Source organism: Zeus faber (assembly GCF_960531495.2).
Source record: "Zeus faber genome assembly, chromosome: 20".
In the NCBI taxonomy this organism is placed as follows: Eukaryota; Metazoa; Chordata; class Actinopteri; order Zeiformes; family Zeidae; genus Zeus; species Zeus faber.
In genome coordinates, this window is record NC_137207.1 from 6,471,888 (window position 1) to 6,499,526 (window position 27,639).

General features: G+C 45.8%; 1 protein-coding gene across 2 annotated transcripts in view; it reads right to left on the reverse strand.

Moving 5' to 3' along the window:
• The window catches only part of trrap (transformation/transcription domain-associated protein), a 115,896-nt gene that overhangs the window by 71,551 nt on the left and 16,706 nt on the right, over positions 1–27,639 (reverse strand). The window contains exons 16-36 of one of the 2 annotated variants that reach the window (XM_080021039.1): positions 27,415–27,603; positions 27,129–27,320; positions 26,848–27,013; positions 25,764–26,020; positions 25,225–25,425; positions 22,338–22,489; positions 18,232–18,431; positions 17,344–17,561; positions 16,623–16,820; positions 14,750–15,010; positions 14,381–14,542; positions 13,776–13,872; positions 13,517–13,638; positions 11,578–11,748; positions 11,338–11,406; positions 8,013–8,033; positions 7,474–7,593; positions 6,769–6,888; positions 5,920–6,084; positions 5,559–5,740; positions 5,223–5,421 (exon numbers count right to left, since the gene is read on the reverse strand). In XM_080021039.1, coding sequence (XP_079877165.1) covers positions 5,223–5,421; positions 5,559–5,740; positions 5,920–6,084; positions 6,769–6,888; positions 7,474–7,593; positions 8,013–8,033; positions 11,338–11,406; positions 11,578–11,748; positions 13,517–13,638; positions 13,776–13,872; positions 14,381–14,542; positions 14,750–15,010; positions 16,623–16,820; positions 17,344–17,561; positions 18,232–18,431; positions 22,338–22,489; positions 25,225–25,425; positions 25,764–26,020; positions 26,848–27,013; positions 27,129–27,320; positions 27,415–27,603 — 3,462 coding nt within the window. Of the gene's footprint in view, positions 1–5,222; positions 5,422–5,558; positions 5,741–5,919; positions 6,085–6,768; positions 6,889–7,473; positions 7,594–8,012; positions 8,034–11,337; positions 11,407–11,577; positions 11,749–13,516; positions 13,639–13,775; positions 13,873–14,380; positions 14,543–14,749; positions 15,011–16,622; positions 16,821–17,343; positions 17,562–18,231; positions 18,432–22,337; positions 22,490–25,224; positions 25,426–25,763; positions 26,021–26,847; positions 27,014–27,128; positions 27,321–27,414; positions 27,610–27,639 lie in introns of both variants that reach the window. The other variant, XM_080021038.1, reaches the window with a different exon arrangement.

The window sequence follows — 27,639 nt, forward strand, 5'->3', positions numbered from 1 at the left end:
GAGGAAGTACGCGCACGATGGCGTCAACATTTATTCCCCGCGACGTCTATAAATCAGGAGGGACAACACGGCCCCAAAACAAAGAGCCTCGCCGCATGCTCACACCTTCCAAGCGGCTGAGACAAAACGCCTTTGGCAAACAAAAGAGGAGCCGCCGCGAGCATCGGGCACATCGGGATGGGATCCAACCAGCAAAAAATGAACATCTTCTATCATGATATAATGCTCAATAACCCGATGCTACTCACAAATAAGACAAATGGGCTTGGGTGTCAAAAAGTCCACAGGGATATATAGTATATATATATATGAACTTATTTAAGCAGCAGAGACACTGCCACGGAGCCTTGTGCTGGAGACAAAGGCTTGATTAACTGGTAAAGAGCAGAATAACAGCCACCACAATGCAGCTAACGACTGCATTTATTAAAGGCTCTGCTATCTCTTAATGAACCCCACATTCAATCCATCATGAGGGGGAGAGGGCATCGCTTAATGCAGGAGGAGCTGTGGCGGCATATGTTCCAGCTTCTCCATTAGTACGTTTTATACACACACACGCGCGCACACACGCACACACACACACACACACACACACACACGCACGCACTCAATAAAGTCAAGAGAATGTGTGGACTGTCTCTCTTTGTCAGTCTCATCTAGTCCTATTAATTCCAAGCCTCTCTGATATCAATCACTGTAACGTCAGCGCACATTACTATAATGCCATTAGATGATTAGTGTTCCCCTACAGTGTGTGTGTGTGTGCGTGTGTGTGTGTGTGTGTGCGTGCGCGCGTGCGTGCGTGCGGGCGTCTCCCTCTCTCTGGTACTTCTCTCCAATCGTATGCCGTCAACATTTTTCTAATTTGACTTCAAATAATTGAAATCAGCGTTCGTGTTGCAAGACCAAAATTGCAACACAATTACACTCTGAAAGTAACGACTATACAGTGATGAAAGGTTCGACTCTTTTTGAGATTTGGTTCTTGGCGAGTCATTCAGTATGTCCAGTCGGAGAATCAACCACCCGGAAGTCTCACTGAATCATATAATTCTGTCAAAAATATTTATTTTGGTAATATGCAAAGAGTAGAGAAGTCACATTCAATATCAATTGTGCCAAATGCATAGGCCTGGACATAAATTCAGTCCTCAGTACTTGTGGCTAACTGATTTAAAGTGGATGGAGCTGGTTTCTCGGTTCAAGTTGAAATAATGAACAAAAGGGTGGGATTTGGATGCGCGACTGTAAAGAGCCATTCATTCTTTTATGCTATATGGCTTTTAAGATGACAGAACCTTCATTTCAACAGGCGAAGAAACGACCCATTCTAAGCCATTAGGTTCTCTCAACAAAACAGAATTAGACCCTAAGTTTAGGGTAATTAGGACATTGATTGACAAGACATGCAATGCGGTGTTTTCCACTGGAGCCATCATAAACAGTCTGTGTTTGTGTGAAAAGTCAAGTCAAGTCATCAATATCGGACCTGATCGGTCTTTGTGTCGGATTTTCCTATTTTTGCTTGTTTCCGTTGCCCTATTATAGCCTAAAATAAGAGGCGACAGTGAGCAAGAGCAGGTGGTGAGAACCATAGTTTCGAAGGCGTTTCGTTTTGGCTCCTTGTTTAACGTGAAATATTCTCACAGAGCCCATCTGCACACACACACAGACACAGACACACACACTTTCTCACTGCCTCTTAATAACAAAATACAGGCTTGGGTGATGGTACAAAATTTCAACCGTCCAATCGCTGCCCCCAGCGATCGCTGATAGATAGGGGGGGGTGAGCATAGAATGGGTGGGGGTAGGCTTCGGCCAGGGATTCTCCCTCCCCAGTTTGGTGTTGGAGGAATGTGGTGTGGGGGTGGTGTTTAAGCAGCCACACCTGTCTTGGGTCTAGGTAATTGGGCCCAGGATCAGGAGGTGGCTGTACGTCTGTTGCTTGTCAGAGCAACCAACCGGTAAATCACCCATCCCCACACACTCAAGGAGAGCCTCTGTCATGACATGTGTCCATTAGCTAGTCCACAAGCTCGTGGCTTGTTCCATCTTGCCCACTCTCTACAATAACCTGGTGTGTTTGCAAGATCTCTGCCTGTGTCTGTGTTGGAGGGCCCTGAAAACACCACTCGGGTCACGTCCGGCAGGCAGAACTGCCACATGGTTATTTTGGAGTCTCTCTGATGTTCATATTTTGATTAGACTCTTGTGTATGTATAACCATATTGTTGTTGTGCTTGGTCTGACTACGGCTTCTGTTGTAATAACAAACCGCGGATTCGAGAAACAGTTCTGTGTCCGAGTGGGTCGAGACATTCGATTGTGCGTTGCATTACTTTGTACAGTGTTTATAACCGAATAACAAAATGCTTTTATCATTATTTGTAAAAATAATAAAAATTTGAGTTTGTTTGCAAAAAAAAAATGCCAGTTTGGCAATTTTTCAGTTTCAAGCCTAATGAGAGAACCTGCGGATCTTGGGAAACCTTATTTGCCGATTGTGGGCCCGTGAGGTGCCAATTAAGGGAGCAGCGACCACCAACCTGCAGTTACACCATTTTAATGCTCTACAGGCATGTCTGTCTTTAATGTCCAGAGCCCGATCGGCCCAAGCCCAAACAAAGATGCACAAATCATTTTGTTTCAATCTGTATTTCACTTCTTCTCTTTCGTATTTGCAATCTCCACACACACACACACACACACACACACACACACACACACACACACACACACACACACACACACAAAAGCCAGCATCTGCTTCTCGCCAGAGGAGGACAATTAAGGAAGGAAAACAACAATGTGAGCAGAACTAAGCATGTATGTGTGTCAGTGCTGCAAGCCCAGGGAGCTGGCTCGTCTCGAAATTCGAACGCAGCGTTTCAGCTGGCAGAGACGGAGCGTAACAGTTCGCTCAGCCAAACGCACAGTCTTTCGCCTCCACCTCCTCGAGGGTTTTTTCCGTTTTTGCTCGTGTTCCTTTTTTTTTTTTTTTTTTTTTAAACCACACGCCGCCTCATCAACGTGCACTCTAATACAGCTGGAAAGGAGGTGTGAGCAGAAACCGCGCGCGCGCACACACACACACACACACACACACACACACACACACACACACACACACACACACACACACACACACACACACACACACACACACACACACACACACACACACACACACACACACACACACACACACACACACACGGCAGCCAGCATCCTTGCACGAGACATGCGAGTGCCCTCACCAACATTCATTGTGTCTGTGTGTAATAGTGAGTCAGCATTTAAAACTGTGGGACACTGTGTGCACGAGAACCTTTTCGCAGCCTCAAGATGACAACTCTGTGATGCATGCGCTTGTGAGCAATTAGCAGCACTCTTTGGCGCTCAACTTAAGGAAAAAAATTACCAGGCTAAGCAATATGCCAAAGTCTGGATAATTAGAATTATTAATTACTGGACAACGCATAACGATAACAATCCACTAAAAAACAAAGCCAACACCACAAACGTTCCAGCTAACGTGAAGCATTGGGCTATTCTGTATTTTTAACATGAATGTAGCACCAGGCGGCTGCACAGACAATCATTAAAAATCTGGTCAAACTGAAAAAAGCAATTATCAATTATCATTTTGGAAGGGGTCACATTAAACCCATTAAAGCAAAATCGCATTTTATTAACTAACCAATGAACTCACTCTGCTCTCTAGATTTCCAAATGTGTCCGGCCACGTGAACATTTGGCCGAATGACTTGTTGAAATAAATATAAAAATAAGCGGTAAGTCAACACGCTCGGGCAAATGTGGTTTTGTGCTTCACTCGAGCTGGCTCATATCAGCGCCAGAGCTGTTTTTAATTTAGTTGACTGCACATAGCAATAATATTATAATAATTATTAGTATGTGTGTCTGTGTGTGGAAGACTCAACGTGTGTGAGTGTGTGCGGAGGAGAGAAATAGGGCCACTGTAAATGTGTGGGTGTGCTTCAGCCTGTGTGGTGGAGTGTGTCAGGGCAGCCCTTTCCCACTGACCCGTTAGAACAGAGTAGTGGTGCCACTGCTCCTCTGTGCCAGGCTGAACGTTCAATACAGCTGTGCGTGTGTGTGTGTGTGTGTGTGTGTGGGTATGAGCATAATTACAAAGCAGCCCTGCTGATTGGAATGCAGGCTGCGGCGGATCAGGTGGAGAGCAGCGAGGCGTTCAGCCGAGAGCCTCCCAGGGTTCCAAGCCAGTCAAAGCGACCTCTCCCGACTCCATCAGAGAAGCCCTGATACGAAACACACCAGCCGTAAAGGTCGCAGAGGTCAACCCCCGCACCCGCGGAGCGTCAAACTCGCTTTTGACATTGAGGGGGAAAAAAACGGCGGTATGAGCGGGAAGTCGTAAGGGACAAAAATCCAAAAGAGAATCGCAAGAAGCAGGAGAATAGCTTTAACAAAGCACGTACTACTTAGGAGGTCAGAGTTTGTTGATTTTCAGGGATCTCAAAGAGCAACCAAAGCCATAAAAATCGAACTCAAGGGACTGCACCATCTCCGCGTTGGTGCCCACTTTATTAAAATAGCTTTATCTGAAGATGACTGACATCTTTACTGATGACCAGGTTTTTGTTCAGTGGAATTATGAGAAAATGTGTAATTATGTAGAGTCAACAGATGTATCAAGGGAGTTAAATGTACGACACGTACATGTAACACACGATACAACAGCTAAATACGACTAAAGAGTGATTTTTGGATAATCTGTCTCAGGTATTTGGTTCAGTGGCAGGCTGAGGGTTTTATAACATCAGAAATGCTGACAATGCAGTCGAACTTGACTAATTTAGACAAAAATAACAAATGACAATATGGGCAAAAGTGTTTAAGTTGAAATTAAGACCTTGTTTACGTTTTACAAACCTAAATTAGAGCTCTTGTCAATGTGATGGTATCTCTATTTTCAATGAGGCTGTCTGGTCGCACCAGGTTAAAAGTTCAAATGTTTGGCCACTAGAGGGAGCAGCAGTCCAACATGAACGACACAAGCAAAGAATGCAGGCTTGGAAACGGCTCGAGCTGTTTGCTCCGAATCGTAGAAAAGCTAACATGGAAATGAGAGAAGGAAGGCCGACAATATCTGCCTTTTCTCTACAAAAAAAAAAAAAAAAACAACCGAAGAAAAGCTTTTTGGTTTTTCCCCCTAGTAGGCCTGAACAAACCTTGGCCTTGAGCTCGTCATTGAAGTGGGGGTCGTTGAACTCGACAAAGCGGAAGAACAGAGCGCGTTTCTGGGCAATGGTGTAGTTCCTGGGGATCTCCTCCTCCATGTACTCCTTCAGGAAGGTCATGTTGCACAAGAAGCGGCCGGTGAACGCCCGGAGCAGCTGGAACAGCAGCTCGATCTCCATGTAGTTCCTCCTGGAGACGGAAAAGTGTGGACGCCCAGCTCGGTAAACAAGTTCCAATAAAAACAACCAACATACCTTCACGTAACCAAAACAAAAAACACATTTAACTCCAAAAGCCCTTCACTTTAACAACGTCGGTGCACTCACTTGCAGTAGCTGAGCAGGCAGTAGGCCAGCAGTTTTGGCTCCTTCCAGTTTGTGGCGGCCATGTTGTCCTTGCGATGTCGCTCCTGGAAAGCCTCGCTGACCCAGACCCGTCTCAGCTGGCTGACCAGCGAGTGCTGCCCAGCCAACCAGCCCTCATCATTCTTCACTATGATGCTGATGATCTGTCCGCAGCATGGAGGGGAGGGGGAAGGGGGGCATTGACATTTGTACTTGACGTGGTAGAAATGCAGTAGAGTAAAAGAGAAGACATATTTGCTGTGAAATGTAGTGGGGTAAAAGTCGAAAAGGCTCCATGTGTATGTGTGTATGTGTGTGTGTGTGTGTGCGCGCGCGCGCTCACCTTGATGGCCTGGAACTGCAGGTCCAGCCTGGCCGTGGTGGTCGAGGGAGACCCAGGGCGGACGGTGGCTGCGGTACCGGCAGGCACCAGCAGGGGGACAAAGCGATTGGGGTTCGACGCCAACACGTCTCGCAGGGGCTTGGCGTCTTTATGCTTCAGGAAACTCTGTGGATTGAAACAGGAGAAAATGAATCCGTATTTGTAGGACTGCAGACCGGTACTTCACGAGGAGAGGGCACCTGCCACCGCTAACAAGTCATAGAGTGACAGTTTGGAGCCAGCCGGCGTAGTTCCGCAAAAGAGCATGTGTTTTTTCCCCAATTGGGACTCTGTTAGAGCCAAAAAACAGGGTCGGTGTTTCACAAAACGCGATTGTTCAGTGAAAATTAAAAAAAAAGATCTCAATCCTCAATCAGCTCCGCACGCGCACACACACACACACACACACACACACGCACTTTCTGCAGCGTTAAGTTTTGGCTCTTGTTTAACGTGAAATATTCTCACAGAGCCCATCCGCCTGCATGTCACAAGACACACACAAACACTTTTGCGGTTTGTGTGGAAATACTTACATGCCAGTGGAGGCAGCGTGCACACACACACACACACACACACACACACACACACACACACACACACACACACACACACACACACACACACACACACACACACACACACACACACACACACACACACACACACACACACACCAGACTGTGTTATGGGCGAACAGAATAACCAACACGGTGAAACATGGCAGAGAAGCTGTAAAAAAAAGGTTGTCTCTGGTATTATATTAAAAAATAAAATAAAAAAAGGCCTCTGTAAAGCTCTGTGACTGACCATGAACATACGGCTCCACTGGGGGTCATTGAGCGTCGCCTCCATCATGAACAGCTCCACCGTCTGGGAGGGGTGGCGCGTCAGGAACTTGATCAACGGCTCCCGGAACGGACTGCCGGCCTGTGGCAGAGGAGTGAAATTTATTTTGTACTCGTTCACACACACACACACACACACACACACACACACACACACACACACACACACACACACACACACACACACACACACACACACACACACACACACACACACACACACACACACACACACACACACACACACGTTTTTGTCAGTTTTAAACCTCAGTACTTAATTGTGTGTCCGGGGTATACTGTGAGAGACACAAGTCCTTCCACTACCAATATTTCAGTTAATCAATAAATAATCTCGCGTGGCTGGAGGGAGACAGCTTTAACGCTGTGGGTTGAGCCGAGTGGCAGGGAAGAGAAAGGACAGGAGCTATGGGAGCGATAACCTAACGGCAACCCAAGATTTAGATCCCATCGCTCCTCTCGCGGAGCTCGGAGGGAAGAGCTGCTGGGAGCGAGACACTGCACGAGACACGATCAGATTAGATCACAAAGGGGGATTTGGAGGGCTCGTTATCCCGAGCGGGGCTAATGAATATGAAGATCGTCAACCCTGCGAGAAAACGACGGGGGCCTAAAGAGGCAAGAAACAAAAATTGATGCGACCACCCACCTCGATGAGCATGGCCCTCTCTGTCTTCATGACCACCTCCAGCAGGGGTTTGACCAGAGTCTGCGGCGCTGCTGGGATCAGGTGGAAGAGGTTGATGATGGCGGAACAGATCTTCATCTCCTGGAGCGACGGAGGGGGACGGACAGAAAGAGGGGAGAGGAGAGAGGCATAAAGGCGCGATGAGGGCGAGTCGCACGGGACACGGGTGTGATGCCGGGACAGACGGCCTCGATTGGGGCAACGTAACCCGGGAGGCTGCGGTCATGGTTATGATCGCTAAACTCCATTTTTCTGCTTGAAATTTGCGAGACAGTGAGGAAAGACAGGGGGGGCTGGTTTGGTCGTACGGTCTTAATAGGACGACAGTGATGATTTCTTGGGGACGACCACAGACACAGGCACAGGAAACACAGGGCGAGTCACCACCACCACGAAACACAACATTGGGTTGATTCACCAGCACGACATCGGTTTGACCCGAGTTTCAATCACTGACAGGGAGTCACCAACAGAGGGCGCAACGCCGGACCACGTCTCACCTCAACGCCCTCCAGTGCAGGCTGCGCCAGAACGGGAGACAACGATCAGTCATAGAGTAAGAAGAGGGGGGAGAGAGAGAGAGTGTGTGTGTGTGTGTGAATGTGTGTGTGTGTGTGTGTGTGTGTGTGTGTGTGTGTGTGTGTGTGTGTGTGTGTGTGTGTGTGTGTGTTTGACCCAGGACAATGTTTATCATACATATCTGTGTATGGACGGTCAAATTAAGGTGAAGACTAAGTCAGGGAAAGAGACATTGACCATACTGCACATGGATCAAATCTCTAAACTTATCCTCTAAAGTCCTCATTATCGACTCAAGTCGGTGTGTGTGAATTTATGCGTGTATTGTAGAAGGTAAGCAGGTGAAATGGTGAAAATGGAACGCGGGGACCTTCACGTACGGACCTCCTCCGGAAACAATTTTTTTCTTTAAGCGCACGTGAGAGAATATCATAAGGTGACGCGGTCAACGGGGAAATCCGAGGCATTTGGAAGAAAAGGGTCTTTTCGACAACGCCGCACCAGTTCCCCGCCTACTAGGTTTAGGAAGTCCTACTCAACTGCAGAAAGTGACATCCCCACCCCCCCACACTAAACCTTTCTGCCGAAACTTGAATTACAACAAAAACAAAGTTTTCCACCTCACCTTTCTATTTCAGATACATATTCCGTCAGTCTATATTGTACAAATAACCTGTTCTTTAAATCTTAGGAACAGACAATAGGTTTGAGGCTTATTTAGTCAGAATTCTGCTTTCCTACTTAAAATCCTCAGCTTTTCTGGTTCATATATTTCCACTATTCTGGCATATTTTATTAAGTAGCAGTTAATGGTTCAGGATTATATTGCCTATGTTTTCTAAATTTCAGGTTGATTTTCCATTATCCCGCCATATTGTATTATGTACAGTGAACTGTGAGGTTTTCTCAATTTTTCAAATTTTTCTAATAATAACGAACAATATTCTATTGTTCGTTTTTGTAAGTGCCCATTGTTATTTTGATGTGAGCTGCTGGGACATTGCAATTTCCCTTCGGGGGATGAATGAAGTATCTATCTATTGATCTATCGAAAGCATATTGTATATTATTATTATTAGAATTTTTCACCAATATTGGATTGATGTGTACTTAGGCCTTAATTAATTTCATCACGTCCTCCACGTAATCTGCCTCCACCTCCCCAGTAAAATAATGAATTTCCACCCAAGTCTTCGAATATGATCCAAGCCGGGCTCTGCTTGGGGCTGTTGTCTTGGTACAGCGGGAGGCTCTGGCCGCTCAGCCCCAGCGACGTTGGCCTTATTGTAACCAGCAGCCCTGCTGTCAACACGCTCGCAGAGGACGAGCAGAGGAAGAGACACAGCCAATTTACATCTAATTAAGCCGAGGCTGGGAGAGACAGAAAGGAAAGTGAAGGAAATGAGTTCGGGTCACATGACCAATCCTGTTGTTGTTGGTTGGTTTGATTCCATTATCCTTCGCATCCTGATCATATTGTGGCGCTCAGCCGCTTTCTCTGATCCAATCCCATCCCACCATATGACCAACTTCTAACTTTTTAAAAGTTACTAGTACTTATATTTTAGTTACTAATTGCAATTCCAACAGTTATTTTTAAACATTTTTTTTACTATTAATATTTTAAATTAAACTATCGACAAGCTGTTTTGTTGAGTAAATTATCATGGCGGGTAAAAAAATGCATCCTTACTGGTGAAAAAAAGAAATGTTACGAACTGCAAGAAAAGGCACTAGTCACTCATGAATAAGTACTAGTACTCAATTATGATGACTAGTAAAATTGAAATACATACTAGTAACAATCGGAATAGATACTAGTTGGAGGTTAATATTTGATCTCTCCAACATGGAACCCCATAGGATTCAATGACAGAATTGTATAAATTGTTACCGAAACATTGTGATAGTATCTGGTAACAATTGGACCAGTTACTAGTTAATTACTACAACCTAATAAATAAGTACTAGTACCTTAGTATATTTTGACTAGTAAAGCTAAAACAGTTACTAGTAACTGTTGGAAGAGAAATTATAAACTAAAATATAATTTAGTACCATGGATTCAATGTTAAATTGGCTTGCCATACAACGCCGCCTGTCAAGTGCGTGGCTTTCATAGAAAGAGCTGAAGAAAATAAAGGATAAAATAATTATTAATCAGCCTCTCCCCTGGCTTCCGTCACCACCGCCTTCCGCTCTAGCCGCCCCCCTCTCACCTTTTCTTTGCCTTTACAAGGTTATCTGTCAGGAGATAATAGGGAGACGCCGGGAGCTGGGTGCACCACCGCCTGTCTGGCACCTAATTAATCATTGATTGTAATATGGCCACTCGCCACTCATCTGGGACCAGGCCTCACTGAGGAGGTGTGGCGCATGTTGTTTGAGTGTGTGCGTGTGTGTGTAGGGGGGTCTCGCCTCGCTCGAGCAGGGGCCAATCGGTTGGGAAATTTAAAAAAAAAAAAATCACTGCGAGCATACGGCTGTAGTGAGCAGCTCCAGCGTTTGAGTTTCAGACAGTCACATATTCAGCCGGGTTGATTTAACACACGGGCAGCAACGAAACAAGGAGTAGGAATGGCCAAGGATTTCACCACACGGTATTGTCGCCGTACTTGCGATGCGAGAATATCCCAAATAAATATTGCGATAGGATATACTGGATATAGGATATACCGCAATATATTATTCATTTATTTCTCATCTGACTAGGGTAAACAATTTAAAATGCATATTTATTTTCTCTGCTTTGGTCTTCCACACGGAACACGCATCAGGAGCCTAAGAGCAATGGCCGACAACCAGTATGTTGACGTGTGGTCAGAGCTGTGCGGTATAATTACATGTTTAGAAGTAATTTAATGAGCTCACCGTATCCATTAAAAGTCTCTCCAACTTGAGGAGTCGTGGCCATGCAGTATTGTGTAGGAATATTATGAACGCTTACTGTCCTGAATCTACCACGAGGGATGAATAAAGCGTCACGGTCAGATTTTCTGTTTGTCTGGTGATTTGCACATTGCATTTTTAGCGTTACGATGTGGAGGGCCAACTTTTTTGCGCTAGTGTGGACCAAAAACGTTTTGACACGAAAATGCAGCTTTTAAATGTATCCGCATTAGTGTGGACATGGCCTATATCACACGGCCTTAAATGTAAAAATGTTTTTTAACGAGTATTCATACAATATCATGGGGAAAAAATATCGCTGTACTATGCTATCAGTTTTTTCCCCACCACCCCTAGCCGAAACCTTCCGTTCGGATCAGATTTTGACTCAACGTGCATGATGTGTTCGATACTCACACTGCCGTCGCTGCGCTGGCCTCCTTTGTGAGTTATCACAACCACCTCCATCCACTTCCTCAGGTGTTGCTGAGTGAGAGAGAGAGTGAGAGTGAGAGAAAGAGTGTGGGCGAGAGAGAGAGAAAGAGAGAGAGAGAGACACATTGGGTAAGAGACAAGGGACTGTCCACAGGTTCATCCCAGAGGCACCAAAACAAAGCAAACTCCGCTCAATCCTGTTTTGCCATTCTAGTTGCTTACCATCATCTGGTCGCAGAACTTGTCGTTGAAGGAGTTGGGGAAGAGGCGCGTGACCGAGGTGAGGCGGTTGACCACGTTGAGCGTCAGGCTGCGGTAGTCGCCCAGCATCATCAGCAGGGGGCGCATGTGGGTGTGGATCTGGTCCACCTCGATGGTGGCTCCCTCCAGGAACTGTGACGCACGGAAAGGTTTGTCAACACACACACCCACGAAAACACAGTTCATAAAAAGGTGACGTCTGGAAATGTTGGTGTAGATGGACCCGAGATGCATTGAGGTTGCATTTCAATGGGACAATCTGACCACATGACACACACACACACACACACACACACACACACACACACACACACACACACACACACACACACACACACACACACACACACACACACACACACACACACACACACACACACACACCTTTTCAATCCACATGCAACAACAACGTAGATGGAAATACAGTGGTGGTCAGTTTTTCCTCTTCCTCCACTTTGAGCAGTTTGACCAACGCTGATGGACGCCCCTGACGTTATTAACTACATTTGTCAATGCAACGCTGATAGACATTACAAATTAAGAAAGGCATTTTAAAACCTGCGCGCTGACATTGAAGACAAAGATCTGTTTTATCTTATATTGTGAATACATTTTAAAAATCACAAGATAGGGGGAAAAAGTGAATCTGCATCAACAGAGGAAAACTAGAAAACTAATGAAAGACGTGTAGATGTATAATGAACACACACACTTCCCACAGGGCGAAGCATCGGACGGTTATCGCGTAGTTCTTTGCGTACTAACAGCACAAACACGGCGAATAACCCTGGCCTAATTGATTTAACAAAAAAATAAGGATACTAATTCAGGGCCAGGCGCACGCTAAGAACGTCACATAAAAAAAATAAATAAATAAAAGTCACCGGGAGCGTTTTTTCCCCCCTTCCTCTCAAGACCTGAAATTGAATCACTAATTCCTATCTACAAATCATCTACGGCGTGCATTACAGCGAACATTTCAAAACCTCCCAGCTGTGTCAACACACTTCTCCACCCCTCACATCTCCATGAAGGAAGGAAGGCCACTGAAATGAGGACGGTCCCAGCCGTAAACATACACAAGGATGCATGTACGTAGCAGACTGATATATTTTGTGTGTGTGTGTGTGTGTGTGTGTATATGTGTGTGTGTGTGTGTGTGTGTGTGTGTGTGTGTGTGTGTGTGTGTGTGTGTGTGTGTGTGTGTGTGTGTGTGCGTGCGTGTGTGGGGCAGGGAGAAGGCTTGGCATGTTGATCATGCACAGCAGCCACATTCATTCTCCTCTCAGCACAGGGAACAAACACTCCATCCTGTATCGATTGGCCGGTGGCAACGCTCATTAGTGTTAGCAGAGCAGAGATGAAAGAATGAGAGCAGACGAGCGGAGAATGGCCGAATGGAAAGGAGAAGGAGAGAAGAAAAAAAAAAGGGGGGGGGGAGATTGGCGGACAGTGAAAAGGCGCGACGGTGGTGAGGGAGAGAAAATAAAGCATGTGCAGAGAAAGGCAAAATTGGACGAAGAGCCCGAGAGCAGAATGGCAGAGGCGAGGGAGAGGCGCGGCTGGTGGGGTTCCAGAGCTGGAAACTCATCAGTCGCACGTGCGCTGAACAGGCCACAAATCAGTGTTGATCACACAAATTCAAAAACAAAAAAATAAAAACAATCAATCTCATACGATTAAAATATGGACTAAAGAAAATCCACTCATCGGTAACCAACATATGGACAACATTGGGAAGTAGTTATGGGTTTGGGATGGATTGGAGCCAGCTCGACTTTAAATGGAAAAAAAAAAAAAAAATGGCGCACGTCGGACGTGGGAAGCCGATGGACTTGTGGGCGGATTTGGAACGGAGCGACAAACTAAACGGTTGGGGAAAAAAAGACGAGGCGCTGACCTTCCTCATGCAGGCCTCCCCAGCCTCCTGCAGCTCGCTGTTGGTGGAGTTGAGGGCCTTGAAGAGGGCGGCAATGATCTTCTCTCTGGACTGGGGCAGGTAGTTGCAGGCGGCCAGGGCGTCTGGGAAACAAACAAGGCGGTGAAGGGGTTCGGAGCAACTGGGTTTGCATTCAAATGTGCTGCTGCTGTGACGGCGAGGGAAGGAATGATTGAGAAGAGATCGCTGCTCAAAGTGTCATGCAACCCACAAGACTTACTGAGGGCGGCAATGCGGAGAGGGACCAGGGAAGGGAGGCTCTTGTAGCACGGGAGCTTCATCAGGGCGGCATCTTCTGCCTCACAGAGATTCAGCAGCTGGACAGGGGGAATGGAAAATGTTGACAAGGTGCCAATTATAATGGACATACTGCTTCTAGGGCGGATCTCACAATTCAATACAAAGGATCCTGATTTAATTAAATGTTGATATATTGACATATGGTGAGAAGTCTCTCACATTCGGTCTAATAGAGAAATTAAACATATCAATTCCTCTTTCATTACTGTATACAAGATTAACAGTGATTTATTGAACGTGCAGTATTGTATGAAATTTTTATAGTAAATATATGAAAGACAATTATATTTACAAACAATTCTCAACACAACTGTCTGATATTTGTGTTTTTTGACCCTTGATCCAATCATATTGCTCATCGGTTTACATTTGTGACCCTGGACACCTCAAGTGGAAAATGCTTGCTTAACTTCCAAAGAAAGTATCAATAATACAATTTGATGAATCGATTAGGAAAAAAATAATAGAATTATGTGAAAACAACTCTTCATCTCGGCGGTTTGAAAGGGCTCTGAGACGGCCTACCTCGGTGTAGAACACCTTGTGCTCCATGACGTTGAGGTCCATGGTGAAGAGGCGGGGCTGCAGTGTGGTGCAGAAGGTGTTGCCCTCCATCAGGCCAATCTGAGCGTTGGCCGGCTGGTGGCGCAGGAGGTGCTTCTTGGGAGGAACCATGTCCTGCAAAACCTGGGGAGGGACACACATAAGAGAGGGAGAGGAGAGGAGAGGAGAGGAGACAGAGGTAAATCCAGTGGGATTACGTGAGAGATCGATACAGAGCAGGGCAGGAGAGAGAGTGAGGTTGGGGAAAAATCGTTGAGAAAACAATGGTTCAAAGCGCTCATGCTGTAACGAGGCCACCTCTGGGGGTTTTCCCCTCTCAGCCTGCCTCACCTCCTTGTGGGGCTCCATGATGATGGTCACGCTCTTGCCGGTGACCTGGGCCAGCACCTGCAGGGAGTGCATGGCCTGTTTCCGGACGGTGGAGTTGGGCGAGGTGACCTCCCTCACCAGGTCGTGCGTCACCATGTGGAAGGACTTGTCCTGGGCGGCCAGCAGCTCCTCGCTTCGCTCCTCGTCCTTCAGCGGCGTGGCACAGCGCACCAGCAGCTGCTCCAGCGTGGTCTTGGCCATAGCTACCGCCCCGTTAGACACCTGGGAGGATCATCACCAAAAAATAAATAAAAATTGACTTCTATATTGTAATATAACCAACAAAAGAGAGAAATATCCAAGAAGCTTCCCCCCGTCTATCGGTAACAACCAGTAATTTGCCTCACACAAGCGAGCCAAATATATGGGAAGATAAACGTCATCTTACTGAAAAATAAATCAAACGAAACAAACGTCTGGTTTTATAGCCAAGGTATCAAGGCATCATTAAATCAAGGTCTGTTCAAATTTGGCACAGAAACTGTGATTGAATGCAGTGAAGCAGGCCAAGCTGCAAAGTGATCATTACTCGGGCTGAACCATTCATTGAATTCAAACCGACATCTTAATGTAATAGAACACAATTTTCAAATCACAAGGCGATTTAATGTTACGCAATCTAACCCGGTGATACTCAACCCGCGGCTCGCAAGCCACATGTGGCTCCTTTATGACTAGCTGCGGCTCTTAAAAGTGTTATTCAAAATCAAATGAATAAAGAAAATTCTAAAGGAATATCAATACATTTTGTCTGAGACATTGTCTGCAGTATTCAAAACTGAATTTCCCATTAGACAAATGAACCTATGATGGCTTCGAGAGAGAGTGCATCTAAAGAGATCAGTTTCCTGTAGTGATCAATGATCTGTTAACTGAGTGATCAATGGCTGATCACCTGGTTTCCACTGGCAATTTTATAATCAATTATTCATATTTAATTATATTATTGGTGTATATAAGTAATAACCTGGAGCCGCAACTTATCGCAGGACCAACCACGCCACGCGAGACGAGGTGTGAATATGTGTGTTTTTTATGTAAGCCATTAACTCAATTTAAGTAACCGGTTTGCTGTCTCCCCTCTACATTCATAAGTAATTGATATAGAATAATACATAATAGATTTGTGGTTGCAATGGTAACTGAAACATGGTAATAAACATATCATAATAAATTGCAATAATTGAGTACGTCATGCTTTTCATTCCTTAATAACATATGACTAGTAGCCTTATTTTTAAAATGCGTAACAGTTTAATGGAGGAAGGAGAGGTTTCAGATATTTGGCACTTGCCAAAATCGTTTCTGTTAATGTGGCTCCTGAGCTGGGAAATGCAATTTGATTATTTTTCCAAATCGTTCAGCCCTAATCATTACCCCAAGATATTCATAAACACAGCTCACCCTCACCGTAAGAGGGGATAATCCTAATTCAAATGTAGCTGCATTTAAAACCAAGATCTCGTTATTATTTGAACTCGTCATAAAGATGCAAGACGTATCGCTTAAATAACGCTTAATAAGCTTTTGTGGTGCGGGAATGTGCATTTCCCTAATTTCACAGGAGCTAGACTGGTCAATCCCCTCTGCAGCCTTGTATTGAGCTTATAGGGTTAGCGTGCAGAAGTGAGGTTTCCTTTTAACCTCATTAGTCGTAACTCCAACCCAAGACATTTTTAAACTCATCACAATGGACCCAGAAATCAACGATGTGACTCCATACTCAATAGAGAAACCGACACAAATATTAAACCGGCCACCGACAAGATGGAAAGAACTGCGCGGTCGCATTTTACGAGCGATGCAGATGCTGAATGCGCCCCGACCTCCTCACCTCTCCGGTGAGGTCCATCATGACGAACAGCAGAGCCTTGAGGAAGGTGAGCTGGTTCTGCAGGACCCAGATGAGCGGCAGCCTCTCCATCAGAAACTTGATGGAGACCACGCCGCCCAGCTTGGCGTACCACGCCTGTTCGTAGCAGCAGGCGCACAGGCGCTCCACAATGTAGGAGAACAAGGGCAGCTGGCAAGCCTGCGGGGCGAGGGGGGAGGATTTATTGCTTTGTATTTAAAGAACACATTCGAAACTCCAAAGTGCCAACACATGATGTAAACAACAGAAGTCCACCTCCTGCATTTACAGACGCGTGTAACGACCTGCTGCGGAGATGAGGGATAACAGAGAAGGACGTAGTGGTCTCTTGTTTTGTAGTTGTTCAAAAACAAGAGACACGCACGAGGCACGAGGCACGAGGCACGAGGCAGACACGAGGCGTTTCCTGAGCATCAAAACAAAACTTCTTGTTTAAAATTACATTTCAATGACATCTGGCTTCATTGGAAGTAAGCTCTTTATGAGACGCATTTCTTCACCCTATCTGTCCAGGAACCCAGCACATCACAAGAGGAAATGACAAAACAAAAGGTAGCGGCCTAATTTTCCAAGATGTAGACATCTCCCGAGAATTGACTTTGGCCGGTGAGACCTTCGATGTCACAAGCAACTCCACTGAATCCAATCTCATCCCCATTTTCCCGCCGGCCCCGCTACTGACCCTCTCCTTGGAGCCCAGGATGATGCTGGCCACATCGAAGATGACCGCCAGGGCCACCTCGCCGATCTTGCACAGCTCCTTCTCCTCGTAGGCCATGCATATGGCGATGGCGTCAATCAGCACCAGCGGGTCCATGCCCTTGGAGCCGTTCTCTTCGCTGTGGAACATGGCCGTGCTGGGCTGGCTGCCCAGCTGGTAGCAGGGCAGCAGGAAGGGACCTGGGCGACACGGGGGGGGGGGGGGGGAGGAACATAGACCAAAAAAAAAAAAAAGGTTAAATGGACAACAAGAAGCATGTTATAGTTTTTAGAATTGAATGCATTCTACTTGGAACTTCGATATGTGAAATGAAATAACAATAACTAAGTGTTGTATGCCCGCATGTGGCAAGTTTGGTGGAAACGCAAGGTCGAACAAGAATATGCAACTACGACGGTCCTAAAATGATAAAACCTCGCGAATCAAGTCCAAAAGGCCATAGAACCGAGTTTAGGCAACAATAGCTGTCCTTCATAATGTGTCCTTACATGAAGTGACTGACCTGGTATATAAAAGAAAAAAAAAAAAGAGAAAAAAGCTGAAATATTGGCACAACAAAGAAGGGGATTGGGACAATTTGTACTGGCAAGTGTGAAACAATGAAGGCGCATTATGCGGTGTATTCACCGAGCACAGCTATTGACTCGTCCTCACACACAGTCCTCTAGAGACCCTTTGAGGTCGCAAAACAGACGTCACGTCCATTCCTGACCGCACGTCCGCAAACGCACAGAAAGCCTCTCTCACGGCACACTCGGCAGAAGCAGAAGTTGAAGGAGAGGAGTGGAGAGGGAGAGGGGGGTGGGGGATGGCTGGATGGATGGAAAACGGAAAGCCAGGCTGCCTCACCACACTGCTGGGCCACCGCCACCATGGTGTAGTGTCTGATCAAGCTGGCCACGAACGGCAGGGCGCTGGGCCGCAGGTCCTTTATCACCGCCGACATGAAGGCCCCCGTCAGCGCCTGCTCGAAAGTCCTGCGGGCGGGCGTGTCCTGAGCCTTGTAGCGGTGAGAGATGATCACACTGGGGATCCACTTCTCGGCAAAGCTGGAGGGAGCAAGTTAACGAAAGACGGTAAAAAAAAAAAATCAAATTTAAAAGGGACACCATGATGAGAGCTCGACATTTTTGTGGCTGTGGCGGAAATATTGAATATTTGATTTTGAACCTTGAAAAATTGATTTTGTATTGTGTCACACCAGTATCTTGTTCCCTGTATCACATCCGATGGTTGTCTGATGCGACAGTAGCGGCCATTTTTTTTTCCCCTGTTATTCTCAACTGAATTAAAACATGAGCTTGGGCGTGTTCTTAACAGTGAGGCAGGAGCCTCTGAACATCAGAGGGAACCCACAGAAGTCATCCTTCCTCGGATTTGGTGTTCCGCCCACACACCCCTCCCTCTGTGTCTACCACCCCCATTCCTTTCCATATTCTCATCCTTCTCTTATCTCTGCCTAACCCTCTATCTTTCAAACAGGTCCACCCCCCGATCTCTATCCCTACTGTTATTCACTGCGACTGATGGAGATGGGGGTCTGGGTTGTGATTGAGAAGCCGTTTTCTCCATGATGGAGCTTGTGTTTTGTAATGTCCTAGTCTCGGGGTCGGCCTGACGGATCGCTCCGAATCATTATCTGTTGAAAAAAAAAAAACTGATGGCGAATGCCACATCAATTGCCCTTCACTCTTTCAGGCCCTGCCACTTGTCACTTCATTCTCCCCGCTTGGCATTTAGTGGAATTAAACACTCCGTGCCCACGCCCCGCCCCGCCCGCTCTGATTGGCCTTTTTCAAAGTGACCTAATGCCAAAATAAAGAGGACAGATGGGTAGAAAAGAGAGGATTTTGCAAATCAAGATGTATGAGCGCAGGCACCGGCACAAGACCCAACCACCCCCCACCCAACCGGATCATCATTGACACACTTCATTATCTTCACAAAAAATGCCTGTGTATGTGTGTGTGTGGGAAAGAATGGGGTGGAGGGGGTTGGGTGCAGCCATAGTGCAACCAGACAAAGCAAAGCAATTAGCCCCTGTCCAGGGATCAATGGTGGTAATGTGACTCAGCCTCCCTACAATCTCCTTTCCCCATCCCCTGTCTGTCTGTTTCCAGCTCACACTGGCCTGCGAGAGAGCAATCAGCTGGATTCGTTCTTCAGAAGGAGGCGTGGAGGCACCCCATGGCCAGGGCACTTTCACACCGAGTGCTGTTCCGGGTGGAAAAGGCCTCTGGGTGCTTTTGGCAGCAATATGGCACGCTGTATCCATCACAACGGGCTTCCGTGCAGCTGTGCAACTTGGCTTCCTATTCTGGATTTCGCTGGTTGGTTAGCTAGCCCTAATAAACAACAGATTCGCCGCCAAGCTGACTCCTAGCGCTGGGCATCGCCATGATTCCCACTGGACGCGCCAAGCTCCGTATAGTCGCTCACCGTCACAACTAACCTTTTCAAGGGGCACCTCATTATCATAATCTTCTCTCCCGTCTTTGTTGTTTGGGTTGGGCAAACCATCGGCCTATACATGGCGGCGGTTTGTCCGCTGAGGAAACGGCAGTTGGCGCGATACAAGCTTGTCTGAAAAAGTTGCCAAAAAACAGCGCCTTCCCATAGGATGCTATTTAAAAAAATATAAATAATTTTTTTTTTTTTTTAAATTGGTGGCTGCCGGGCTGAAAAGCGCTTAGTGCGAAATTACCTTGAGATGTGATGAGAAGCTATAGACAGGAGAGGTGATCGGTTATGGAGGCGAGGGAGGATGATGGGGGTTTAAAGGAGCATGAAGGCCAAGGGGGCCTAGTGAGGTTAAGGAGGAGATGAATCATGGCAGGTGCAGCCGTGTGATGAGGCAAGTTCAAGTGCATGCTGGCACTCACTTTTCTTGTGTGTGTGTGTGTGTGCGCGCGCGCGCTCAACCAAAACACATCCGATTTGATGACGCGGCCAACTTTCACTCGTACGTTTTGACAATTTCAGTTTTAATTTGTCTCTGTGTCTCACTGTGAACTGTTATTCCAGATTCCAGAGGCAATAACAGTGATTTCCCTTCCCTGGAAAATCCTGTTTCTCTTCAAGAGACATCCAAAAACTGGAGGTACAGTGGGGGAAATAATTATTTGATCCCTCACTGATTTTGTAAGTTTGCCCACTGACAAAGAAATGAACGGTCTATAATTTTAGTAGTCATTTTTGGTAGGTTTATTATAACAGTGAGAGACAGAATATCAAAGAGAAAATCCAGTAAATCATATTAAAAATATATATAAATTATTTTGCATTTCATTGAGTGAAATAAGTATTTGATCCCCTACCAACCATAAACAATTCTGTCTCCCACAGATTAGTCCTCTCGCATTAAGAAAGTACTCCTAATCTCAACTTGTTACCTGTATAAAAGACATCTCTCTCAACTTGTTACCTGTATAAAAGACACCTGTCTCAACTTGCTACTGTATAAAAGACACTTGTTCACAGAATCAATCAATCAGACTCCAACCTCTCCATCATGGGCAAGACCAAAGAGCTGTCTGAGGACATCAGGGACAAGATTGTAGACCTGCACAAGGCCGGAATGGGCTACAAGAGACAAGGAGACAACCGTTGGCGTGATTATTCGAAAATGGAAGAAACACAAAATGACCGTCAATCTCCCTCGGTCTAGGGCTCCACGTAAGATCTCACCTCGCGGGGGTATCAATGAGAAATGAGAGGGGTGAGCAAGGTGAGGGATCAGCCCAGAACTACATAGGGGGAGCTTGTTAATGATCTCAAGGCAGCTGGGACCACAGTCACCAAGAAAACCATTGGTAACACACTACGCCGTAATGGATTAAAATCCTGCAGCGCCCGTAAGGTCTCCCTGCTCAAGAAGGGACATGTACAGGCCCGTCTGAAGTTTACCAATGAACACCTGAATGATTCAGAGAATGCTTGGGAGAAGGTGATGTGGTCAGATGGGACCAAAATCGAGCTCTTTGGTTTCAATGCGACTCACCGTGTTTGGAGGAAGAGGAATTCTGACTATGACCCCAAGAACACCACCCCCACCGTCAAGCATGGAGGTGGAAGCATTATGATTTCGGGGTGTTTCTCTGCTAAGGGGACAGGTCGACTTCACCGCATCGAGGGAAAGATGGATGTGGCCATGTAGCGTGAAATCCTGGGTGACAACCTCCTTCTCTCAGCCAGGACACTAAAAATGGGTGGTGGATGGGTCTTCCAGCACGACAATGACCCAAAACATACAGCCAAGGCAACAAAGGAGTGGCTCAAGAAGGAGCACATTAAGGTCATGGAGTGGCCTGGCCAGTCTCAGGACCTTAATCCTATAGAAAATCTGTGGAGGGAGCTGAAGCTTCGAGTTGTCAAGCGACAGCTTCGAAACCTTAAAGATGTGGAGAGGATCTGCAAAGAGGAGTGGTCCAACTTTCCTCCTGAGATGTGTGCAAACCTGGAAATCAACCACAAGAAACGTCTGACCTCTGTACTTGCCAACAAGGATTTCTCCACCGAGTACTAAGTCATGTTTTGATAGGGGATCAAATACTTATTTCACTCAATGAAATGCAAAATAATTTATTTATTTTATTTAATGTGATTTTCTGGATTTTCTCTTTGATATTCTGTCTCTCACTCTTATAATAAACCTACCAAAAATTACCACTAAAATTATAGACCGTTCATTTCTTTGTCAGTGGGCAAACTTACAAAATCAGTGAGGGATCAAATAATTATTTCCCCCACTGTGCAAGGGCAAACTCACTCATTTAAAGTCAAATTCAACGTTTCATCAGGCCATTCCCATTTTTGCAACATCAACAGCTAGTCAGCAAATTAATATACACATTGTGTGTGTGTGTGTGTGTGTGTGTGTGTGTGTGTGTGTGTGTGTGTGTGTGTGTGTGTGTGTGTGTGTGTGTGTGTGTGGGTGTGTGTGTGAGTGTCCTTACTTGGGGTGGGAAAGAAGCTGGTAGAGAGCGTGTTTGTTGTCATCCAGGCTGGTCATGGCCACCAGGAAGCACTTGATGACCTCCCAGGCCTGGCGCCTGTAGTAGGGCTCTGTGTTGGCGCTCTTCAAACAGTCCAGAGCCGTCTCGATGGCCTGAGGAGGAGTGGGGGGAAACAAAGGAATGCAGATGACTTACGTCTTTATGTACCACTCGGCAACTTAAACACAACTAAATGTACACGTTATTTTATAGAGTTGGGTTAGGGATCTCATAATTCACTTTCGATGCAAACGGTGACGATGCGATTCTGCAGCAACATATTGACATTTTACACGTATTGAAAGTTACTTTTCGGTATACCAGCTGATGTATATTACAAAAATATTTAAGGGAACAATTTCAGTCCAAAACAGAAATTATATTAAATACTTCGAGAATCGTTTAAGGAACTGAAACAATAGAATTGAATAGTATCAATGTCTCTTTGATCAAGCCCTTAAAAATATATATATATATATATTCTTAAATAAAAACTCAAAAGATTTTTGGGGCAAAAACATGTTGGCTATGAATGGCAGTACAGTAAATATTCATTTAACAAAAAAAATTTAAATAAAATAAAATGTATACTTTATTACGTATTAATCCCTTAAATGAGTTCTCATTCACCCATCCTAGTATCTGACATTTGACATTCGGACATTTCAGCGTGCTACCAGGAGGAGCGGGGGATCGAACCGGCAATCCTCCGACTACTAGACAACCCGCTCTACCTCCTGAGACGGCAGCAGCTACTGACAGTTCTACACACTCCGAAACAAAAAGCCAACAATGCGCAGGAGATCTATCAGTGCCGAGACAATGCCTTGCTCGCGTGCATGGCGGCGAGGCGGGGCCACGCTGCAAAAGACTATACACGTTGAGCGGCCCTTCCACGGGGAAAGGAAGGAACAGCTTCCCGGATATTGTCCACAGAGGCCATTAGAGCTGACAGATTAGGGGCTGACAAGGCACAGTGGCCAGGCGCTTAAAAAGAGAGAAAATGAAGTAATTAACGCCACTCAGAACAGATGGGAGAGGATGAGGAGGGAAGCGGGGAAAGCGTGGGGGAGGGGGGCAAAGCCTCTGGAAATTGAATTGTAGACATGTCAAGAGTATTATATAATAAAAAAAAAAAAAAAAAAGAGCACCAGAAAGCGGCTGACATTACTCAGAGGACTTGACAGCTACTTAAGACGTGAAAATGAAGAGGAGATTTTCTTTTTTTTTTTTTTTTTTTATTTGAATCCAAACGCAGAATAATTATTTCTCTTACACACTCAAGTGTATTCGCTCACGGGGAAATATTTCAGTATTTTGGTCAGTTGAGCTTTCATGACGCTTTTAAAAAAGAGGGAGGGGACCTTCTTCCAAATGTTGGATGGACGGCCGGCCAGTCAGTTATTTACTTTTCTAGGTGCAGCCTACAGCATCACTCGCATCCCAACCAACCCTAATGAAATGACACTTCTGTAAGGGGAGCGGAGAGAGAGAGGAAGAGAGACATGCTAATGTCATTAACGTGCATTTATTTTAATAGGAGGGTGGAGGAAACGTGAGGTGGTATGAACCTCCGCCATAAGAGGCATTCATCTTGGGAATGCAAACACAATTACGGGAACACAGGTGTGCATGTGTGTACTTCTGCTGAATGTGCTTCGCCCTGCAGTGACATTCAGGCATTCGTGCTTCTCTGTGTATGTCTCTGCTCTTGTGTGTGTGTGTGTGTGTGTGTGTGTGTGTGTGTGTGTGTGTGTGTGTCAGCGCTAGCGGCAGACACACAGATTGAAAGCCAGGAAAAGAGATCAGCCATTAGCGAGAGTAAATAATGCCGTCATGGCGACCGGCGGTAGATTGATGATTACTGATGGGGGGAATGAGGAGGATGAACAGGAACAGGATTTGATGATGGATTTAATTACCTGGGAACACTCCGTCTCCACTAACTCTCTCTCTAACACACACACACACACACACACACACACACACACACACACACACACACACACACACACACACACACACACACACACACACACACACACACACACACACACACACACACACACACACACACACAATGACAAGGATTCATTGGTCTCTCTGAGGGGCAATCACCAGGAATATCTCTCATTCCTTTTCTGCCGTGTTCCTTCTTTCCTCTCTAAATTGAAACGCTAAGGTGCGAGGAGATGGATAAAAAGGAGAACTGCGGTGGTTCAGAAGTTGCGCCACAAAGATAGTTTTCACGAAAGTTTTCCCCGGCTGGACTTCTCAGAGGACGCAACCTTTTTTTTTTTTTTTTTTCCCTTCTAACATTTATTTTTGAGATGTTCGATCAACACAAGCAACAACAATAGAAAAACAATCTGTTTCATCTACACTCCCTACGAGATCAGGATGTAATTTTTGTTCTATCATCAGGGTTAAAGAAATTCTTAATATTAAACTGAATACTTTCAAATATTAGAGTTTTGGAAAAATATTTGTATGAGAGATGAACAGATAACCCTTTTGTTCACCATAAATGCCGATTCTGAATGCTTCACTTTGAGTATTGGCTCATACACAGTACTGAATTGACAATTAACTGTCACTGAACAATATGCACTTAGGATAGACATACATACTGGTGATTTTGGATGTCATGATAGTGTAACAACAACTACATAACTACATCTAGGGGTACCTCCACGTCAAAAAAAGCTGAAAAAAAAGTTGTCTTTCTTTAAAAACTGTTTGTGATCTGGTTCTTGGTATCAGATTGTATGTATTGAGTATATTTTAACACACAAATACGCATCACACCACATTTGGTGTTAAACAGGTATTTGCGGTGGGGTCCTACCTTCTCCATGGGCAGCTGTATGGAGGCCTTGCAGTCGGTGAACTCGGCCTTGATGCTGGGCCCCTGAACCTCCGTGACCACGTACTGTAGCCTCTGGGACTCCTTCAGCATCTTCCTGTTGCTGCCCCCGAACTTGCCCAGGACGCGGTAGGCCACGTGGGAGATTGTCTCCACCGGGTTGCGCAGCGTGCGCCACAAAGCCTGGAGGGGAACACGAGGAGACCAGAGACGGCAATGAGTAGGAGTGATCTCATCCATTCTTTTGAAATAAGTCTTTCATGAATTTAGCCACTGGTGAAGCTTTGAGTAATCCAAACATATTTATTGACATATAGTCCATTTCTCTTCATTATAGCTATCCAATATGCTTCTATATGTCAAAAAAAAATAAATAACCATTCAAGGTATCAAACATTGATCGTTCATTAATATCCAAAATTACTCTTGATATTAAGATATTCATTATTTTCATCCCTCATACTAGCAGTAGAGCCAAAGGTCAGTTATGAGTGACAAGAAGGCCAGTAGCCCCTCTTTACCTGCATGAGCTCCGCCCTGACGGGCTGAATGTGGTCGTAGAGGAAGTCCGGCTGCAAGTTGTCCACGCACAACTCCAGGGTGCGGAGCCCCTGGCTGACCAGCGTCTGGGAGCCGTTCAGGGCGGACACGAGCGGGTCCATCAGCATAGGCAGGTAGGGCAGCAGGGAGCTCAGACGCACGGGCACCGTCAGACATAGCTCCACGAACAGGTCCTTCATATGCTGCTTGTGGAGGCCGCTCTGCAGCATGTTCAGACCTGAGAGAGGGGCGAGGGCACAGGACCAGGTCAGCCGCCGTGCGCTTCCAATTCCTGAATCAGAGCTTTTAACTGTAGTGACTCATAATATATTTATTTTCCAATAAATACATATTTAATCGCCTGGAATTCCCCAAATTATTTTAGTAAAATAATCAAAAACTAAATTAATATAACTAAAACAAAAAAAATTAAAGCCATTTCATCCATTTCATTCAGCATATGCATTATACGGGGGTCTAGTTGCCTGTGTATTCTATGGTCCAACAAATCCCTTAAATCATCACTTTGAGACTGCCAACAGGGTGAACACATTGGAGATTGAAGGTCTTGACCTTTTAAAACTCACTGAACTAAAACTCAGTCACTGAAAAGCTTTGCGCCAACACAGGGCTCCAGACTTTTTCCACTAGTTGCACTGGTGGTAAGAGAGCAGCGGAGAAAGTGTCCCCATTACGCACGGTTTTGTTCTACACCGTTCCATACGTTCCGTACCATGAGGAGACGTAAAATAAATAAGTCGGGATGGCGCCCAAGCCGCACTGGTGCGATAAAATTATTATTTTTATAAAATATTTATTATAAAGTTTAGTAGCACTGTCTCCACAATTGGTCGCAAAATGCAACTAAATGGTTGCAGTCTGGAGCCCTGCAGCAGTTGTGTGCTCGATCAATGACAACGAAAATAATTGTTTTAATTGAAATAATTTGTATTACTCAGGTCTCGTTCACCTCAGAGAAATAAAGTTATTCTATTCAAATAATAATGATGAGCAACTGGACCATTTAGAAGTACAAACCCAGCAGAGAGGGTGAAGCCTCCTCACCTTGTAGCAGGTTCGGCAGGAGGGGCAGAAACTCCTGGTAGAGCAGATCGTGGCTGCCTCCACCGATGGAGCGGAAGAGGGCACGCAGAAGCAGGAAGTAGTTGTAGGGCTCTTTAGCCGACTGGGCGAGCTCCATGGAACTGTTGACTATCTTGTGTAGGTGAGGCTGGAGAAGCAGGAAGAAGCCAGAAACTAGTTCGTAACAGGCACGGCAACTTCAAATTAAAAAGTACGAAACACAGTGATGTTCCTGCACTGTCCACATTGACATCTACGCTCACCTTCAGCATCTGCTCGTTTTCGGCTGCAAACAGTGAGACTGATCCAAAGACCAGCTTGAAGAGCTTGAGGTAAAGGTTGGAGAGCTCCACGTTGGAGCCCATCTCCGGTAACCTCTCCAGAAGGTACTCCACCAGGATGGTGGCGAACAGGGCCGACGTGGACAGGTTGGCCAGGAAGGAGTTTGCCACGATCTGGGAAGCAAGAGACACGCAATCCATTGCTTGGAGAGAAAAAAAACAAACATCTGTGATCTTCAGCATGGCGAGTGTTGTTATAATCCTGTACCTGCAGTGCGTAGTTCTTGGAGATCCTCTCCACCATGTACGGTACAGTGGTCTGGAAGATCTCTTTGAAGGTGAGGGGGTTCATCATGGTGAACACGCCGGCAAAGTGCTCCAGGACCTCCTTCTCCTCCTTCATGCGCACGGCCTGGCAGTTGGCCACCCTGATGTACGTCTGCTGGTTGTTGGTAACCTGTACCTAGCCAGGAGGGGGGATGGGGCGCTGTTA